Raw genomic sequence first — 22500 nt, 5'->3', positions numbered from 1 at the left:
AGTTTAGCTGCTAACTAAACCGCTAGCCTGCTAGGTAAGTTTAACTAGCGACACTAAGCTCTTACCTAATGTAAAATAACTACAGGGAGGAATAATAACATTAACTAGCTAATTAACATGATGTCACATGATCATCTGCTCCTCGCTGATGAAATGAAGCTTAAGCTTTACACTCGCTGACCTAGAAAAGCCTCTCAGATGCAGAGCTGTAGAAAGAAATCAAACAGATAGAAAAAAGGAACAATTAAAAAAGTACGAAACTGATGAAAGAAAGAAAGAAAGAAAGAAAGAAAGAAAGAAAGAAAGAAAGAAAGAAAGAAAGAAAGGAGATGATCAGTAGGACGAGGTGGTGTTTGATTGGTTATCTGAAGGAGAAGGTTGATGGCTTCAGTGTGTTCAGCTGTAATCAGAACAGAAAAGACAGGAAGTGTTGTGGAGGTTTTTTTTTTTTCACTTCAGCATGACGACGTTCTCCTGCTGGAGCTCCGATATGGAACTGGAGGAGAAAAGGACGAGAAACTTCTGATGTTCCTCCTGAAGCTGTTTGATCATAAACTCACTCAGGCTCTCGAACTCCTCAGACATCTAATCAGCTCCAGTGGATTGAGTGTGTGTGTGTATGTGTGTGTGTTTGTTGACAGAGTGTGTGTTTGTGCATGTTGAGTATGTGTATATGCTGTGTGCATGTGTACTGTGTGTGTGTGTGTGTGTGTGTGTGTGTGTGCACAGTGTTTACCTGCTCTGTATGCTGCAGTGTATAAATTCTTGTGTTTCTGATGATGGGAGTCTCAGTGACTTTGTTTACCTGCAGAAATTCTCTTCAGCCCAAAGCGTCTGATTGGTCGGTTGCTGTTGAGAGTGATGACATCATAAGCTGCCGAGTAGAATCCAAATTCTGTTTCAGTAATAATAACGAACACAGAGCTACGTGCGTTACGTGTTTACAGAGTGTTTCCGTCACACCGGTGATGAGCCGTTTCCATGGAAACGCAAACTCCGCTTTGATCGGACGAACTACACGCTAATATACAGTATATTACGATCTGTCAGAATATCCCTCTTCTGATTGGACGGGATTTTTGTTCCAGGTTATCGTCTCTCTGGTCGCAGGTTTCCAGTGTAATATCCTTCTGAGTGTAACCGTAGCGACCGACACGTGATCGGAGCGTTTCGATACAAACCCCTTTAACTGGAGACGTGATTTTGGCGAACCGTCTCAGCCGTGGATCACGACAGAGCGAGGATTTCGGTTACGCACTGAACAGCCATGATCTAACGTTCTTATGTAAATAATCTCGTGTTTTATTCAGGTGTGTTTATCTTTCTGCGATGTTACCATAACATTTCCGTGGTTATTTGCGTATGTTCTGATTTTGCCGAGTGATCTTCGTTACGCTTTAAACTGATAGCGCTAACGTCGATGTTAGCTAAGCTAGCTCAGTTAATACCGCTAAGTTATAATAACTGGCTATTGAAAGCCCATGATTTATGCTAAGAATGTCATCATCATACAGAAGAACAAAATGGGGCACGGTGGCTTAGCGGTTAGCACGTTCACCTCACACCTCCAGGGTTGGGGGTTCGATTCCCACCTCCGCCTTGTGTGTGTGGAGTTTGCATATTCTACCCGTGCCTCGTTTGGCACGTAATTGTCCGTAGAGTGTGTGTGTGTGTGTGTGTGTGTGTGTGTGTGTGTGTGTGTGTGTGTGTGTGTGTGTGTGTGTGTGAATGAGAGTGTGAGTGTGAGTGAATGAGAGTGTGTGTGTGCCCTGTGATGGGTTGGCACTCCGTCCAGGGTGTATCCTGCCTCGATGCCCGATGACGCCTGAGATAGGCACAGGCTCCCCGTGACCCGAGAAGTTCGGATAAGCGGTAGGGAATGAATGAGTGAGTGATTCAGTTTGTCTCAAGCTCCGCCCCTTGTTGACATGTGACATCACACATCACTCGGCTAAGTCAGGACGTGTGTTAGCGTGTATTAACACAGAGACAGTGAGGAATCAGCTGTGTTAATGTGAGACGAGCTGCATGTTTACATGAAGAAAGAAAGAAATAAAGAAGGAAAGTGAAGTCAAGTGGATTACAGCGTGATGATGTTTATTCAGCAGGATCAGATTGGACATGGTTGGATTTGATTGGTTTGGAGTCGAGGTGTGTGGACGGTGTCCTGTGTTGGACAGAATCTGAGGCTCGGAGCTCAGACGCAGCTGGACGTTTTGACCAACACTGAAATCCTTCTGTTGGTTTTTGTGTAAAGAAGCTTATTTCAGACTGAGAGTGAAACTGGCCATAGGCGAGGATGTGTAGATAAGTGTGTTTAAAGTGTGTGTGTGTGTGTGTGTGTGTGTGTGTGTGTGTGTGTGTGTGTGTGTGTGTGTGTGTGTGTAAATAAGCAGCGCTGAGAGCTGAAGTTCGTACACAGCCTTTATTTCACTCTGTTCTGTTTTGTACTTAAAATCCATCCAATAATTATTGTGTTTAATAAAAACAATAAATCAGAAATTAACTGGTCTTTTCTTTTCTTTTCTTTTCTTCTTTTCTTTTCTTTTCTTTTTCCCGAAAATCTAAACACACTCTATATAAAAGTCTACAATATCCTGTGTGCATAAGTATACACACCCTTATGTAAGAGGTCATGTGACCGTGTTCAGAATGAACCAATCACATTGACTCTGGTGTTCAGTAGGAAGTGATTGTGATGAACCACATATAAAGATCAGCTGTTCCACTTTCTGGATGAGTTTCCTTACGTCTTTTCGGTTCATCGGACTGCTGAAGCTGAAGCTCTTACAAAGTGTACATGATATCTGAATCGATCAGGAGAAGAGGATTAAAGAATTAAACATTAGATGAAAGACGGAGCAACGTAAAGTCCGTCATCAGAACATGGAGGAAACGGAGCAGCACAGTGACATCACCAGGAACAGGACAAAATCACAGCAGGGAGGCTGCTGAGAGACCTACAGCAACATTACAGGAGAAGCACGGTGCCATCACCAGGAACAGGACGTCCCTCAGACATTAATAAAAAGATGAGACAAAGACAGAGAGATCTGGAGCAGGTTCATAAAGAAGTGGAATAAAATGAGCAGATGAAGATGTGCTGAGTCTCTAAACTCTTAAACAATGTTGTGGAGGTTTGAGTTTGGAGAGATTTAAAGTATAAAGTATCACACTGGTAGACATGAGCAAGAGTAAAAAGGTTTTACAGTTTATTGTGTTCTGCCGTCCAGCAGAACCCAACACTCCTCGTGTAGCATGAGAGGAAGAGGAAGATCATTGGTTTTATTGTCAGGATTCAAACAAAGAAGAAGCAAAACATCATCAATCATTGGCTTAAATGCACAAAGCCTGCTCATCTCCTGATCAAACTAATCTCGTCTTACCAAGGTCTACTAGAAGGTCTAATAGAAGGTCTAATAGAAGGTCTAATAGAAGGTCTAATAGTAGGTCTACTAGAAGGTCTACTAAAAGGTCTAATAGAAGGTCTAATAGTAGGTCTACTAGAAGGTCTACTAAAAGGTCTACTAGAAGGTCTACTAGATGGTCTACTAAAAGATCTACTAGAAGGTCTACTAGAAGGTCTACTAAAAGGTCTACTAGAGGGTCTACTAGAAGGTCTACTAAAAGGTCTACTAGAAGGTCTACTAAAAGGTCTACTAGAGGGTCTACTAAAAGGTCTACTAAAAGGTCTACTAGAAGGTCTACTAAAAGGTCTACTAGAAGGTTTACTAAAAGGTCTACTAGAAGGTCTACTGAAAGATCTACTAGATGGTCTACTAAAAGATCTACTAGAAGATCTACTAGAAGGTTTACTAAAAGGTCTACTAGAGGGTCTACTAAAAGGTCTACTAGAGGGTCTACTAAAAGGTCTACTAGAGGGTCTACTAAAAGGTCTACTAAAAGATCTACTAGAAGATCTACTAGAAGGTTTACTAAAAGGTCTACTAGAGGGTCTACTAGAAGGTCTACTAAAAGGTCTACTAGAAGGTCTACTAAAAGGTCTACTAGATGGTCTACTAAAAGGTCTACTAAAAGGTCTACTAGAAGGTCTACTGAAAGATCTACTAGAAGGTCTACTAAAAGGTCTACTAGAGGGTCTACTAAAAGGTCTACTAAAAGGTCTACTAGCAGGTCTACTAAAAGGTCTACTAGAAGGTCTACTGAAAGATCTACTAGAAGGTCTACTAAAAGGTCTACTAGAGGGTCTACTAAAAGGTCTACTAAAAGGTCTACTAGAAGGTCTACTAGAAGGTCTACTAAAAGGTCTACTAGAAGGTCTACTAGATGGTCTACTAAAAGATCTACTAGAAGGTCTACTAGAAGGTCTACTAAAAGGTCTACTAAAAGGTCTACTAGAAGGTCTACTAAAAGGTCTACTAAAAGGTCTACTAGAAGGTCTACTAGAGGGTTTACTAAAAGGTCTACTAGAGGGTCTACTAAAAGGTCTACTAGAAGGTCTACTAAAAGGTCTACTAGAAGGTCTAATAGAAGGTCTACTAAAAGATATACTAGAAGGTCTACTAGAAGGTCTAGTAGAAGGTCTACTAAAAGGTCTACTAAAAGGTCTACTAGAAGGTCTACTAGAGGGTTTACTAAAAGGTCTACTAGAGGGTCTAATAGAAGGTCTACTAAAAGATATACTAGAAGGTCTACTAGAGGGTCTACTAAAAGGTCTACTAGAAGGTCTACTAGAAGGTCTACTAGAAGGTCTACTAGAGGGTTTACTAAAAGGTCTACTAGAAGGTCTACTAGAAGGTCTACTAAAAGGTCTACTAGAAGGTCTACTAGAAGGTCTACTAGAGGGTCTACTAAAAGGTCTACTAGAAGGTCTACTAGAAGGTCTACTAAAACATCTACTAGAAGGTCTACTAAAAGGTCTACTAGAAGGTCTACTAAAAGGTCTACTAAAAGGTCTACTAGAAGGTCTACTAAAAGGTCTACTAGAAGGTCTACTAGAAGGTCTACTAGAAGGTCTACTAGAAGGTCTACTAAAAGGTCTACTAGAAGGTCTACTAGAAGGTCTACTAGAAGGTCTACTAAAAGGTCTACTAGAAGGTCTACTAGAAGGTCTACTAAAAGGTCTACTAGAAGGTCTACTAGAAGGTCTACTAGAAGGTCTACTAGAGGGTCTACTAAAAGGTCTACTAGAGGGTCTACTAAAAGGTCTACTAGAGGGTCTACTAAAAGGTCTACTAGAGGGTCTACTAAAAGGTCTACTAGAAGGTCTACTAGAAGGTCTACTAGAAGGTCTACTAGAAGGTCTACTAAAAGGTCTACTAGAAGGTCTACTAGAAGGTCTACTAAAAGGTCTACTAGAAGCTGTTTACTCGTCTCCGGTCCTCTCTGTCCTTGTCATTATCTAAGAAAACGACCCCTGACAATGACAATTCCTTGTCACACTATCTACCGGTCACAAGCATAGAAGGACAGGCCTTAGAAACATCTCTAGAGTAAAGATCTCCTCCACAACACTGAGTGCTGAGTTACACACTAACAGTTCAGGGGTGTACATACTTATGTGAACAGGTCAGTGGAGACGTTTTCTTTTTTTTTGCTCATGAAATGATTCTGTTTGTTTTTCACTTTGAAAGAAAGAAAAAAAAAAACGTGAGAATGGAACCTGACCTCACGCTCTTTACTGTAACCCACACACTCTGAGCACTGCGTCACATTCCACACCGAGGCAACACTGAGCATCAACACACACACACACACACACACACACACACACACACACACACACACACACACTGTAACTGCTCACTCTCATTCAGCAGAGCAGAAGTTAACTCCGTCTTCTCTGAGAACTTCCTGGGAAACTAGTTCATGTTTTTAATGGATTTTATTTGGGATGTTCTTTCGGTTCTTCGTCACACTGAGATGTTCACGTCCATCTCACCATCACACTCGGTCATGACGAAACACCCCACGGCTCTGCTGCGGCTCGTCTGCACTTTGGTAAGTCGTTTCGTTCCTTTTTGTTATTAAAGTTGTGTGAAATAAAACTTGATTTCTGCAGTAAATTTAGACAACTTTGAGCTCAAAGAGACGTCGGAGAAAAATTAGGGTTCGGGGGTCAAAGGTCATGATTGCAGTATTAACAGAGAAATGATAATAACACCATAAATAATTATTTCTGTATTTATAATAAAATGTAAATACTAATATTTCTTTAAATGGCTTTAATTCTTGTAAATTATTTATAATGACAGTAACGTAGTGACTAAATGCTCAGTAATGATACTTTACATATTTCATCATCATCATCATCATCATCATCATCATCATCATCATCATCATCATCATCCTGCTGTTGAAACATTTCATTCGAGTTCAGTTTTATATTCATTACACCGAAGTGACTTTAATGCTGAAACATCTGGAATCAGTTAATTTATTGATACAAATAATGAACTTAATGATTATTTATTAATTTATTGCATTGTTGTTTATTTCCAAATTAAACTTCAGCATTTTTAATTAAATGCTACAGAAATTCTTTCATCTTTACTGAAGGAGCTCGAGGCTTAAATCTGCTGTAATGTAATGTTTGGAAGAATTAAAGGAAATAATGGAGTGATGAAGCGAAGGTGTTCCTACTGAAGCTCGCTTTCTTTCTTCCACATGACTGAGAGACACAATGAGAGACTCACAATGAGAGACACACACTGAGAGACAAACAATGAGAGACACACACTGAGAGACACACAATGAGAGACACACACTGAGAGACAAACAATGAGAGACACACACTGAGAGACACACACTGAGAGACTCACAATGAGAGACACACACTGAGAGACAAACAATGAGAGACACACACTGAGAGACACACACTGAGAGACACACACTGAGAGACTCACAATGAGAGACACACACTGAGAGACACACACTGAGAGACACACTGAGAGACACACTGAGAGACACACACTGAGAGACACACATTGAGAGACTCACACTGATAGACTAACACTGAGAGACACACACTGAGAGACACACTGAGAGACTAACACTGAGAGACACACACTGAGAGACACACACTGAGAGACACACTGAGAGACACACACTGAGAGACTAACACTGAGAGACTAACACTGAGAGACACACACAGAGACACACTGAGAGACTCACACTGAGAGACTCACACTGAGAGACACACTGAGAGACACACACTGAGAGACTAACACTGAGAGACACACACTGAGAGACACACACTGAGAGACTAACACTGAGAGACACACACTGAGAGACACACACTGAGAGACTAACACTGAGAGACACACACTGAGAGACACACACTGAGAGACTCACACTGAGAGACACACACTGAGAGACACACACTGAGAGACACACACTGAGAGACACTAACACTGAGACACACACTGAGAGACTAACACTGAGAGACTAACACTGAGAGACTCACACTGAGACTCACACTGAGAGACACACACTGAGAGACTCACACTGAGAGACACACACTGAGAGACTCACACTGAGAGACACACATTGAGAGACACACACTGAGAGACACACTGAGAGACTCACACTGAGAGACACACTGAGAGACTCACACTGAGAGACACACTGAGAGACACACACTGAGAGACACACACTGAGAGACACACACTGAGAGACTCACACTGAGAGACACACACTGAGAGACTCACACTGAGAGACACACACTGAGAGACTAACACTGAGAGACACACACTGAGAGACACACACTGGGAGACTAACACTGAGAGACACACACTGAGAGACACACACTGAGAGACACACACTGAGAGACTAACACTGAGAGACACACACTGAGAGACACACACTGAGACACTAACACTGAGACACACACTGAGAGACACACACTGAGAGACTAACACTGAGAGACTCACACTGAGAGACACACACTGAGAGACACACACTGAGAGACACTAACACTGAGACACTAACACTGAGACACACACTGAGAGACACACACTGAGAGACTAACACTGAGAGACTAACACTGAGAGACTCACACTGAGAGACACACACTGAGAGACACTAACACTGAGACACACTGAGAGACTAACACTGAGAGACACACACTGAGAGACACACACTGAGAGACACACACTGAGAGACACACACTGAGAGACACACACTGAGAGACACACTGAGAGACACACACTGAGAGACACACACTGAGAGACTAACACTGAGAGACACACACTGAGAGACACACACTGAGAGACTAACACTGAGAGACACACACTGAGAGACACACACTGAGAGACACACTGAGAGACACACACTGAGAGACACACACTGAGAGACACACACTGAGAGACACTAACACTGAGACACACACTGAGAGACACACACTGAGAGACTCACACTGAGAGACACACACTGAGAGACACACACTGAGAGACTCACACTGAGAGACACACACTGAGAGACACACACTGAGAGACACACTGAGAGACACACACTGAGAGACACACACTGAGAGACACACACTGAGAGACACACACTGAGAGACACACACTGAGAGACACACACTGAGAGACACACACTGAGAGACACACACTGAGAGACACACACTGAGAGACTCACACTGAGAGACACACTGAGAGACACACACTGAGAGACACACACTGAGAGACACACACTGAGAGACACACACTGAGAGACTCACACTGGGAGACACACACTGAGAGACACACACTGAGAGACACACACTGAGAGACTAACACTGAGAGACACACACTGAGAGACACACACTGAGACACTAACACTGAGACACACACTGAGAGACACACACTGAGAGACTAACACTGAGAGACTCACACTGAGAGACACACACTGAGAGACACACTGAGAGACTCACACTGAGACACTAACACTGAGACACACACTGTGAGACTAACACTGAGAGACTAACACTGAGAGACTCACACTGAGAGACACACACTGAGAGACACACACTGAGAGACACACACTGAGAGACACTAACACTGAGACACACACTGAGAGACACACACTGAGAGACACTAACACTGAGACACACACTGAGAGACTAACACTGAGAGACTAACACTGAGAGACACACACTGAGAGACACACACTGAGAGACACACACTGAGAGACACACACTGAGAGACACTAACACTGAGACACACACTGAGAGACTCACACTGAGAGACACACACTGAGAGACACACACTGAGAGACACTAACACTGAGAGACACACACTGAGAGACACACACTGAGAGACTAACACTGAGAGACTCACACTGAGAGACTCACACTGAGAGACACACACTGAGAGACTCACACTGAGAGACACACACTGAGAGACTCACACTGAGAGACACACACTGAGAGACACACACTGAGAGACTCACACTGAGAGACTCACACTGAGAGACACACACTGAGAGACACACACTGAGAGACTCACTGAGAGACACACACTGAGAGACTCACACTGAGAGACACAATGAGAGACACACACTGAGAGACACACTGAGAGACACACACTGAGAGACACACTGAGAGACACACACTGAGAGACTCACACTGAGAGACACACTGAGAGACACACACTGAGAGACACACACTGAGAGACTCACACTGAGAGACACACTGAGAGACACACACTGAGAGACACACACTGAGAGACACACACTGAGAGACTCACACTGAGAGACACACACTGAGAGACACACACTGAGAGACTCACACTGAGAGACACACACTGAGAGACACACACTGAGAGACTCACACTGAGAGACACACACTGAGAGACTCACACTGAGAGACACACACTGAGAGACACACACTGAGAGACACTAACACTGAGACACACACTGAGAGACTAACACTGAGAGACACACACTGAGAGACACACACTGAGAGACTCACACTGAGAGACACACTGAGAGACACACACTGAGAGACTCACACTGAGAGACACACACTGAGAGACACACACTGAGAGACACACACTGAGAGACACACACTGAGAGACTCACACTGGGAGACACACACTGAGAGACACACACTGAGAGACTCACACTGAGAGACACACACTGAGAGGCACACACTGAGAGACACACACTGAGACCCACACTGAGAGACACACACTGAGAGACTCACACTGAGACACACACTGAGAGACACACACTGAGAGACACACACTGAGAGACACACACTGAGAGACTAACACTGAGAGACACACACTGAGAGACTAACACTGAGAGACACACACTGAGAGACACACACTGAGAGACTAACACTGAGAGACACACACTGAGAGACACACACTGAGACACTAACACTGAGACACACACTGAGAGACACACACTGAGAGACTAACACTGAGAGACTCACACTGAGAGACACACACTGAGAGACTCACACTGAGACACTAACACTGAGACACACACTGTGAGACTAACACTGAGAGACTAACACTGAGAGACTCACACTGAGAGACACACACTGAGAGACACACACTGAGAGACACACACTGAGAGACACTAACACTGAGACACACACTGAGAGACACACACTGAGAGACACTAACACTGAGACACACACTGAGAGACTAACACTGAGAGACTAACACTGAGAGACACACACTGAGAGACACACACTGAGAGACACACACTGAGAGACACACACTGAGAGACTAACACTGAGAGACACACACTGAGAGACACACACTGAGAGACACTAACACTGAGACACACACTGAGAGACTCACACTGAGAGACACACACTGAGAGACACTAACACTGAGAGACACACACTGAGAGACACACACTGAGAGACTAACACTGAGAGACTCACACTGAGAGACTCACACTGAGAGACACACACTGAGAGACTCACACTGAGAGACACACACTGAGAGACTCACACTGAGAGACACACACTGAGAGACACACACTGAGAGACTCACACTGAGAGACTCACACTGAGAGACACACACTGAGAGACACACACTGAGAGACTCACACTGAGAGACACACTGAGAGACACACACTGAGAGACACACTGAGAGACACACACTGAGAGACACACTGAGAGACACACACTGAGAGACACACTGAGAGACACACACTGAGAGACTCACACTGAGAGACACACTGAGAGACACACACTGAGAGACACACACTGAGAGACACACACTGAGAGACTCACACTGAGAGACACACACTGAGAGACACACACTGAGAGACACACACTGAGAGACACACACTGAGAGACACACTGAGAGACACACACTGAGAGACACACACTGAGAGACACACACTGAGAGACACACACTGAGAGACACACTGAGAGACACACACTGAGAGACACACACTGAGAGACACACACTGAGAGACACACACTGAGAGACACACACTGAGAGACTCACACTGAGCAGCTCTCCTCAGATCAGGCAGAGGTGATGATGACGTTCCCTCGAGCAGCTCACAGGATTATTTAACATCTACATGAGGAACTTTCCAAACACAAACTTCTGCTGAACAAAGAACTTCCTGTAGGATTCTCCCTGAACCTATAGGACTGTTACCTGAGCTCAGGGTTCACATAGAGCTGCATCTAAAAGTAATGGCACCCTGTCATGGAGTCAGTTTAAAGTCATCAGCGCTCTGGAGTTTTCATCATAAAACATATAAATGTGTAAATAAATTCATTTACACTTTTACACTTAAAATCATCCCCATAATTCACACACACAGCTCTGGACCTTCTGTAGTTCTGTCTTCTGTATGAAAGAGCAACAGCTAGAGATAACAGAGAAAATATAAAAAAGACTGATAATGAGAAAGACATGGAAAGAAGGAAAAAACGAAGGAAAAATAAAGACAAAAATAGAAACCAGTAATGAATAAAAGAAAGAAAGAAAGAAAGAAAGAAAGAAAGAAAGAAAGAAAGAAAGAAAGAAAGAGTGAGAGAGTGAGAGAGAGAGAGACAGACACAGAGAGAGAAACAAAGAAAGAGAGAGGGAGATAAAGAAAGAAAGAAAGAAAGAAAGAGAGAGAGAGAGAGAGAGATACAGAGAGAGAGAGAAAGAGAGAGAGAGACAGAGAGAGAGAGAGGAAGAAAGAGAGAAAAAGAGAGAGAGAGACAGAGAGAGAGGGAGAGAGAGAGAAAGATAGAGAGAAAGAAAGAGAGAGAGAGTACTACTACTACTACTAATAATAATATGATGATGATGATGACAATGATGATGATGATGATGATGATGATGATGATGATGACGATGGTTAAAATAATGTGTAATTGTATGTGTAAAGTAGTAATGTCTCTTCTCACAGGCCATTATGACCTCATTGACCTCCGGGACCTCCGGGACCTCCGTCCCCCTGAGACACTGTGAGGGTTTTGGTTCCCTGTGTTTCCATCAGCAGGTCTGAACATCACTACACACAGCGACGGAACCACAAAACTTTATTTAATAATTCTTCACAGATTTGAACAATTTATTCTCATTCACTCATTTTCTACCGCTTATCCGAACTCCTCGGGTCACGGGGAGCCTGTACCTATCTCAGGCATCATCGGGCATCGAGGCAGGATACACCCTGGACGGAGTGCCAACCCATCGCAGGGCACACACACACACTCTCATTCACTCACACACACACACACTACAGACAATTTTCCAGAGATGCCAATCAACCTACCATGCATGTCTTTGGACCGGGGGAGGAAACCGGAGTACCCGGAGGAAACCCCCGAGGCACGGGGAGAAGATGCAAACTCCACACACACGAGGCGGAGGCGGGAATCGAACCCCCGACCCTGGAGGTGTGAGGCGAACGTGCTAACCACTAAGACACCGTGTCCCCTGAACCATTTATTTATCCTTTTAATTTAATTGACTGAATTTGTAGCTGATCTAAATTTAAAGGATGTTGTAGAGGATTTATGGAAATACAAACAACAAACATCTTATTTCATTTTAAAATTTTTATTTCATTATAAAGTTAAAGTTTCTACACATTTACATTGTTTTTTTTGTTTTTGTTTTTTTTTTTGACATTTTTGATGAAAATGCAGAAATTCAGGAATTTTCTTACCTCATATTATTTTAAATGAAATTGTTTCCCCAAAGCACGGTGTCTTAGCGGTTAGCACATTTGCCTCACACCTCCAGGGTCGGGGGTTCGATTCCCGCCTCCGCCTCGTGTGTGTGGAGTTTGCATCTTCTCCCCGTGCCTCGGGGGTTTCCTCCGGGTACTCCGGTTTCTTCCGCCGGTCCAAAGACATGCATGGTAGGTTGATTGGCATCTCTGGTAAATTGTCCGTAGTGTGTGTGTGTGTGTGTGAATGAGAGTGTGTGTGTGCCCTGTGATGGGTTGGCACTCCGTCCAGGGTGTATCCTGCCTCGATGCCCGATGACGCCTGAGATAGGCACAGGCTCCCCGTGACCCGAGAAGTTCGGATAAGCGGTAGAAGATGAATGAATGTTACCCCGAACCGAAGGATCTCCTGAGACTGAGCTTCAAACTGACACAAATTGAGTTTCAAACACTTTTGGTCATATTTTATAACATTGGTCTTATTATTATTATTATTATTATTATTATTATTATTATTATTATTATTATTATTATTATTTAGATTTCCTATTAGAAACAGGGTGTACAAACTTTTGAATATAACACCTAGAGCTCTCTGTGACGTTCTTGTAAAACACCACAGGTGAAGAAAAAGTTTGTATCTTTCTGAGGAAAGAAAAAATAAATATGAATAAATATTTTGGATCTTTTCAGGTGCTAAACCGAGACATTTTAGAGTCCAAGTTATTTACTTTCCCCTGATGTGTGTGTTTCCAGAAGCAGTGAGTTCATGCCCCTCTGTGAGGACATTAGCAGCACCAGACTATAAGTCCATTATGATGAGACACAGACGTGATATGAAGACTGTGAGAATGACGGATTCTCAGCAGCTCGTATTAAATATCAGAAAATGTCATTATGAAGGTCACAAACACTCAGATAACAAATCTGTGTGCATTAATTACAGCAAGCAAATGGACAAGAAAATGATCTCTGTGCTAATGAACAACTTCTCCATTAGAACAAAGTCAGAACGTCTCTAACATCCTGCAGGACGTCCTCACTGAGGACGAGACGCTTTCTGTCTCATTCTGATGAGACAGAAAGGATTAAAACATTAAAACATGAGAATGGTTTAAAACATTTGGAATGAAAGAACAAAGTACTTATTTTTGGTCCGAGTGTCATGACACACACACACACATACACACACATACACACACACACACACACAGACACACACACACATACACACACATACACACACATACACACACACATACACACACACACACACACATACACACACACACACACACACACACATACACACACACACACACACACACACACACACATACACACACACATACACACACACACACACACACACATACACACACACACATACACACACACAGACACACACACACACACACACACACACACACACACACACACACACAGACACACACACACACAGACACACACACACAGACACACACACACACACACAGACACACACACACACACACACACATACACACACACACACACACAGACACACACACACACACATACACACACACACACACACACACACACACACACAGACACACACAGACACACACACATACACACACACACACACACACAGACACACACACACACACACACACACACACACACACACACACACACACACACACACACACACACACACACACACACACACACACACACACATACACACACACACACATACACACACACACACATACACACACACACACACACACACACACACACACATACACACACACACACACACACACATACATACACACATACACACACATACACACACATACACACACATACACACACATACATACACACATACACACTCATACACACACATACACACACATACACACACACATACACACACATACACACACATACAGATACGCACAGATATACACACATGCACATACACCCACACACACAAACACACACAAACACACAGTACATGATGCAGTTGTAAATACTTTACAGAGTCAGAAGCTGGAGGAAATTATGACGAGTAACAAACTTCAGTCTGTCTCTGATTTCACACAGGAACAAGATACAGAACCTACAAAGGAGGCGTTTAGGACAGAACGTAAGTGTAATAACATTAAACAAATGTTAATGTGAAGCTAACCTTGTGTTCACACTGTTGTAGGTTCACACTGTGTTGTAGGTTCACACTGTTGTAGGTTCACATTGTGTTGTAGGTTCACACTGTTGTAGGTTCACACTGTTGTGGGTTCACACTGTGTTGTAGGTTCACACTGTTGTAGGTTCACACTGTTGTGGGTTCACACTGTGTTGTAGGTTCACACTGTTGTGGGTTCAGACTGTGTTGTAGGTTCACACTGTTGTAGGTTCACATTGTGTTGTAGGTTCACACTGTTGTAGGTTCACACTGTGTTGTAGGTTCACACTGTTGTAGGTTCACATTGTGTTGTAGGTTCACACTGTTGTAGGTTCACACTGTTGTAGGTTCACATTGTGTTGTAGGTTCACACTGTTGTAGGTTCACACTGTTGTAGGTTCACACTGTGTTGTAGGTTCACACTGTGTTGTAGGTTCACACTGTTGTAGGTTCACATTGTGTTGTAGGTTCACACTGTTGTAGGTTCACATTGTGTTGTAGGTTCACACTGTTGTAGGTTCACACTGTGTTGTAGGTTCACATTGTGTTGTAGGTTCACATTGTGTTGTAGGTTCACACTGTTGTGGGTTCACACTGTGTTGTAGGTTCACACTGTTGTGGGTTCAGACTGTTGTAGGTTCACATTGTGTTGTAGGTTCACACTGTTGTAGGTTCACATTGTGTTGTAGGTTCACACTGTTGTAGGTTCACACTGTGTTGTAGGTTCACATTGTGTTGTAGGTTCACATTGTGTTGTAGGTTCACACTGTTGTGGGTTCACACTGTGTTGTAGGTTCACACTGTTGTGGGTTCAGACTGTTGTAGGTTCACACTGTTGTAGGTTCACACTGTTGTAGGTTCACACTGTTGTAGGTTCACATTGTGTTGTAGGTTCACACTGTTGTAGGTTCACACTGTTGTAGGTTCACACTGTTGTAGGTTCACACTGTGTTGTAGGTTCACACTGTTGTAGGTTCACACTGTTGTAGGTTCACATTTTGTTGTAGGTTCACACTGTGTTGTAGGTTCACACTGTTGTAGGTTCACACTGTGTTGTAGGTTCAGACTGCTGTAGGTTCACACTGTGTTGTAGGTTCACACTGTTGTAGGTTCACATTGTGTTGTAGGTTCACACTGTGTTGTAGGTTCACACTGTTGTGGGTTCACACTGTGTTGTAGGTTCACACTGTTGTGGGTTCAGACTGTTGTAGGTTCACACTGTTGTAGGTTCACACTGTTGTAGGTTCACATTGTGTTGTAGGTTCACACTGTTGTAGGTTCAGACTGTTGTAGGTTCACACTGTTGTAGGTTCACACTGTGTTGTAGGTTCACACTGTTGTAGGTTCACACTGTTGTAGGTTCACACTGTTGTAGGTTCACATTTTGTTGTAGGTTCACACTGTGTTGTAGGTTCACACTGTTGTGGGTTCACACTGTGTTGTAGGTTCACACTGTGTTGTGGGTTCACACTGTTGTAGGTTCACACTGTTGTAGGTTCACACTGTTGTAGGTTCACATTGTGTTGTAGGTTCACACTGTGTTGTAGGTTCACACTGTTGTGGGTTCACACTGTTGTAGGTTCACACTGTTGTGGGTTCACTCTGTGTTGTGGGTTCACACTGTTGTGGGTTCACTCTGTGTTGTGGGTTCACACTGTTGTGGGTTCACACTGTGTTGTAGGTTCACACTGTTGTGGGTTCACACTGTTGTGGGTTCACACTGTGTTGTAGGTTCACACTGTTGTGGGTTCACACTGTTGTGGGTTCACACTGTGTTGTAGGTTCACACTGTGTTGTAGGTTCACACTGTTGTAGGTTCACACTGTTGTGGGTTCACACTGTGTTGTAGGTTCACACTGTTGTAGGTTCACACTGTTGTAGGTTCACACTGTTGTAGGTTCACACTGTTGTAGGTTCACACTGTGTTGTAGGTTCACACTGTTGTAGGTTCACACTGTTGTAGGTTCACACTGTTGTGGGTTCACACTGTTGTAGGTTCACACTGTTGTGGGTTCACACTGTGTTGTAGGTTCACACTGTGTTGTAGGTTCACACTGTGTTGTAGGTTCACACTGTTGTGGGTTCACACTGGGTTGTAGGTTCACACTGTGTTGTAGGTTCACACTGTTGTGGGTTCACACTGTGTTGTAGGTTCACGCTGTGTTGTAGGTTCACACTGTGTTGTAGGTTCACACTGTTGTAGGTTCACACTGTTGTAGGTTCACACTGTTGTGGGTTCACATTGTGTTGTAGGTTCACACTGTTGTGGGTTCACACTGTGTTGTAGGTTCAAAACACTCATCTGTGTGAAATGTGTTTGATTTAAACGTCACAAGCTCCTCTTTAATAAATCAGCTCTCACTTAATAAACCTGGATGGATTCCACTTGGTAGAAACTGCAAAACCTTTTCAGCTGTTAGCTTCGCACTACTTTAAACTCTTCACTATGCTAGCTAGCATGCTAACAATCCAGCTAGTTAGCAGTCTGATGTGTCTACTGTGTATAAAAATCTTCTCCAGCGTTCTGAACCTCTGTACGGTTTCTCCCAGACGTTTGTTTATGGTTAGCGCACTAGCGAGTGATTAGCAAAGAATTTGCATAGCTAGCAAACAGACATCGGTCTATAAAAGGGTTTAGCCGTCGGTGTACTCTTTCGCAGCACTTCCTACAGGCCCGGAGCTAGAGGACGGCTCAGGTTTAGACTCTGAAAGCGGTGAAGCTGTGAAGAAAAAGGAGACTGATACCAATCTCGCCGAGACAGACAACGTGCTCAAGATAAACACGACCTCTCTGAGTCTCCAAGTGCCTGAATGTGCCAAAGGCGAAGGTCAACCTCAGACAGAACACGTAGCTCCTCCACACACATCAGCGTCGACTGTAATTTCTGAGAAAATACCAGATTGGGGATCAGTTTCAGCAGCTCGGTGCAGCGGCGCCATGATTCAGCAAAGTGGGACAGCAAAGAACATTTCATCATCTGCTACCATGGGAACCGATGATGACACATCTCCAGCTAATAAAGGTGTGTTACCAGGGGCCATGGGGCCAAGTACAGACGAGATGGATGACAAATTATCTCACCAGCCAGACACGATGTCATCAAAAGAGGAGATCATAGAAGAAGAGAGGAAAATAAACGAGAGCTTGACCTTACTGGAGCTGGAAAATTGTGATCTGGTTTCTGAAGTCTGTCCAGAAAGGACAGAGGAGGACAGAGGAGAACCAGGTATGGATCAAGACTATGACCTCAGCCTTCTATACTAACATGTGTGTGTGTGTGTGTGTGTGTGTGTGTGTGTGTGTGTGTGTGTGTGTGTGTGTGTGTGTGTTTGATTATTTTAATACAAGTGCAAATGCCTGAGTGTTTTATTCCTCTAACACCAGTTAGAACTGAATAATTCTGCACAACTCCCAGAGCTGCCGTTATAGAAAACTAATCAACACCTCCTGACCAATCAGAGTCCAGAACTCAGCAGCACTGTGGTGTAAATACACTGATCAGTCCAGACAGACTGTTTGTCTGGTTATTTTAATGTTCCTTTCTGTTACGACTGGATATTTATGTATGTACAAGAAAATCCTCACTGAAACTCAGTGTCATGTTCATACAAATATTACAAAATAACTGAATTACTGATGTTTCAGACACACACACGATGAGATATCAGCGTCTCACTGGTCCACCTGGAAACACAGGATTACAGGTATTACATGTGTATTACACACACACACACACACACACACACACACACACACACACATGCACACACACACGCACACATACACACGCAAGCACACACACTCACACACACACATGCACACACACGCACACATACACACGCAAACACACACATGCAAACACACACACACACACACACACACACACACACACACACACACACACACACACACACACACACACACACACACACAGTACATACATACACAAACCCACACACAGTCTGAAAACATGGATTAATATTATAACAGCCGTCTGACTGAGACTCCGCCCCCTTAGCCACAAAGGCAGAGATTTTTTAACATTTAACACAAGAGAATATTTACTTTTAAGGAAAAAAACAATGTAGAAATTTAGAAAGGCTGAGAAGAGTTTCTCACAGCACCATTACACCATTACACATACACCATTACACCATTACACAATTACACATACACCATTACACCATTACACCATTACACCATTACACATACACCATTACACCATTACACATACACCATTACACATACACCATTACACCATTACACATACACCATTACACCATTACACAATTACACATACACCATAACACCATTACACATACACCATTACACCATTACACAATTACACATACACCATTACACCATTACACCATTACACATACACCATTACACCATTACACATACACCATTACACCATTACACATACACCATTACACATACACCATTACACCATTACACATACACCATTACACCATTACACATACACCATTACACCATTACACATACACCATTACACCATTACACATACACCATTACACAATTACACATACACCATTACACATACACCATTACACATACACCATTACACTATTACACATACACCATTACACCATTACACATACACCATTACACCATTACACATACACCATTACACCATTACACATACACCATTACACCATTACACATACACCATTACACATACACCATTACACATACACCATTACACCATTACACATACACCATTACACCATTACACATACACCATTACACCATTACACCATTACACCATTACACATACACCATACACCATTACACATACACCATTACACCATTACACCATTACACATACACCATTACACCATTACACATACACCATTACACCATTACACATACACCATTACACCATTACACCATACCATTACACCATTACACATACACCATTACACCATTACACCATTACACATACACCATTACACCATTACACATACACCATTACACATACACCATTACACCATTACACATACACCGTTACACCATACAGATAAGTAGCGTTAATGTCTGAGGACACGCGCCAGCGACGCTGCTATTCACTGTAGGATAGAACGGCTGTGAAGGTCTCAATGTGAATAGAATTAACACTTTACTCTGGTTGCTTTATGTGAAGTGACACAACGTAACACAGAAGAGACTCAGAGACTTCACACACTGGAACACAGTTCATCATCAGCACATGTTGTGATCCACACAACTGCTCAACACGTCACAACAAAAAAGTGATTTATATGATAATAATTCTAATCAAACTTTTGATTAATTCTAATCTACATTTGATGTCATTTTAAACACTCTGTACAAAACGTAACATTGAATCAGCTGCTCCGAGTCTTAGCTTGTGTGATTGTTTATCTCAGAAAATAATTACATCATCGTGTTGCTCAGATTTTAAAGGAAGCTTTCAGGTTTTCCATTTGTACACAATGGGAACGTTAAAGTCGACCATGAGCCATAAAGACAAGGCTGCTTTACAGACTGGTGCTAAAGCTACAGGTTACCAGCTCAGATCTGGCAGAATTATGACATCAGAACATTCTGTAGCTTCAGGTTCTAATGTAGAACTCGAGTATCATCAGATTGTTTATCTCAATGTAAATCTTCCTCTTTTCCTCCTCATCAGAGCCGTGAAATGTTTCGTCTCTTGGTCATTCGAGTCCCTCGGTGTCTCAGATCCTGTGAGGGGAAATTGAGTTTGTCAGGATTTCATCTAATTACATCTGAAAAGAGAGGAGAGGCGGTGGTTGGTCTCCGCCGAGAGAGCTTTATAAACGAGAGCAGACTCACTGAGAGACGGAGAGAGAGAAAGATTAGACTGAAAACAGGAAAACGAATTAGTGAAATGATTTAATGAAGCTGAAAGGAAGCTCTGTGTGCTGTGAAGCTAACCGTGAGCTCCAGCACCGTCGTGTGGACACGAGATGTTTCTGAAGTCAGATGTTATTCGTGCTTTATGTGAACCGTTTCTGACGTTTTAATGGTGTTTGTTCTCATTATAAGTAGAACACCGCTGATATAAAGGGTGTCTTATTACTCTGTTGTCTCCAGGGATATCAGGGTCCACCTGGACTTTCTGGAGGTCCAGGACCAAAAGGAGAAAAGGTACACCATGTTTTATACCCTGAAAATATCTATAATTTCATATGAATATCCTGAAGGGGGGGGGGGGGGCATGGTGGCTTAGTGGTTAGCACATTCGCCTCAAACCTTCAGGGTTGGGGGTTCGATTCCCGCCTCTGCCTTGTGTGTGTGGAGTTTGCATGTTCTCCCCGTGCCTCGGGGGTTTCCTCCGGGTACTCCGGTTTCCTCCCCCGGTCCAAAGACATGCATGGTAGGTTGATTGGCATCTCTAGAAAATTGTCCGTAGTGTGTGTGTGTGTGAGTAAATGAGAGTGTGTGTGTGCCCTGTGATGGGTTGGCACTCCATCCAGGGTGTATCCTGCCTCGATGCCCGATGACGCCTGAGATAGGCACAGGCTCCCCGTGACCCGAGTAGTTCGGATAAGCGGTAGAAGATGAATGAATGAATGAATGAATATCCTGTTGGATTTTTCCCATTTCCCACAGGGCACTGCAGGAGCAATGGGACGCGCAGGACGCACTGGTTACAGTGGGCCGACTGGTCCTCCCGGGATTCCAGCCATCATCATGTGGATGACATCAGAGGAAGAATGGCAAGCGTTTAAGGTGAACATTACGGTTTGTTGAGGTCATGTCACATAATCGTTTCACTAATACAACAGTGCAGCAGCCTGGAAAACGTTTCTTTTCACCAACAGAAGAGTAAACTCTACAAAAAGCTGATGATGTCATGGCCGGTAAGAGTCACTTATATTAAATGAGTCACAATGTAGAAAACTGAACAGATAAGAATATGATGTGTTCTTTGTGTCATTGATGAAATGCAGCGCTGACAGATTACTGTGGTGTAAGTGAAAGAACACACTTTAGGACATGAGGTTAAAGGAAAATAATCAGCAGTGCTGTGATGTGATGATGTGGAGATACTGTTCCAACCCTGAAGCTCCTTACTCGTGTTCTTCATGACTTTATAATAATGTTATTAGCTTTTCACAAACTTCACTTTAACTAATAATGTGGTATTTCTTCAGAAACAGAAAGGACGTCCGGGACCACCGGGGAGACCCGGAGATCCAGGTCCACCTGTAAGTCTGATTTT

At 43.2% G+C, this 22500-nt stretch overlaps 2 protein-coding genes across 7 annotated transcripts in view; both read left to right on the top strand.

The window, feature by feature from the left end:
• LOC113648205 (voltage-dependent R-type calcium channel subunit alpha-1E) overlaps nucleotides 1-2502 on the top strand; it is a 62802-nt gene extending 60300 nt beyond the window's left edge. For all 6 annotated transcript variants that reach the window (XM_047799748.1, XM_047799745.1, XM_047799744.1 and 3 more), the window contains one exon: nucleotides 1-2502. This exon is cut by the window's left edge and continues 637 nt beyond it. The gene's annotated coding sequence lies outside the window, so the exon portion shown is untranslated.
• A 682-nt stretch (nucleotides 2503-3184) lies between these two features.
• Nucleotides 3185-22500, top strand: part of si:dkey-21p1.3 (collagen alpha-2(I) chain) — a 47301-nt gene continuing 27985 nt past the window's right edge. Inside the window, exons 1-8 of the mRNA XM_047799924.1 lie at nucleotides 3185-3194; nucleotides 3391-5298; nucleotides 17941-18495; nucleotides 18915-18973; nucleotides 21369-21422; nucleotides 21888-22007; nucleotides 22100-22138; nucleotides 22433-22486. Coding sequence (XP_047655880.1) covers nucleotides 3185-3194; nucleotides 3391-5298; nucleotides 17941-18495; nucleotides 18915-18973; nucleotides 21369-21422; nucleotides 21888-22007; nucleotides 22100-22138; nucleotides 22433-22486 — 2799 coding nt within the window. The remainder of the gene's footprint in view (nucleotides 3195-3390; nucleotides 5299-17940; nucleotides 18496-18914; nucleotides 18974-21368; nucleotides 21423-21887; nucleotides 22008-22099; nucleotides 22139-22432; nucleotides 22487-22500) is intronic.

Source organism: Tachysurus fulvidraco, chromosome 14 (assembly GCF_022655615.1).
Source record: "Tachysurus fulvidraco isolate hzauxx_2018 chromosome 14, HZAU_PFXX_2.0, whole genome shotgun sequence".
Taxonomy (NCBI): Eukaryota; Metazoa; Chordata; class Actinopteri; order Siluriformes; family Bagridae; genus Tachysurus; species Tachysurus fulvidraco.
The sequence above is the reverse complement of the archived record's forward strand: the minus strand, read 5'-3'. Positions and strand labels throughout refer to the sequence as shown.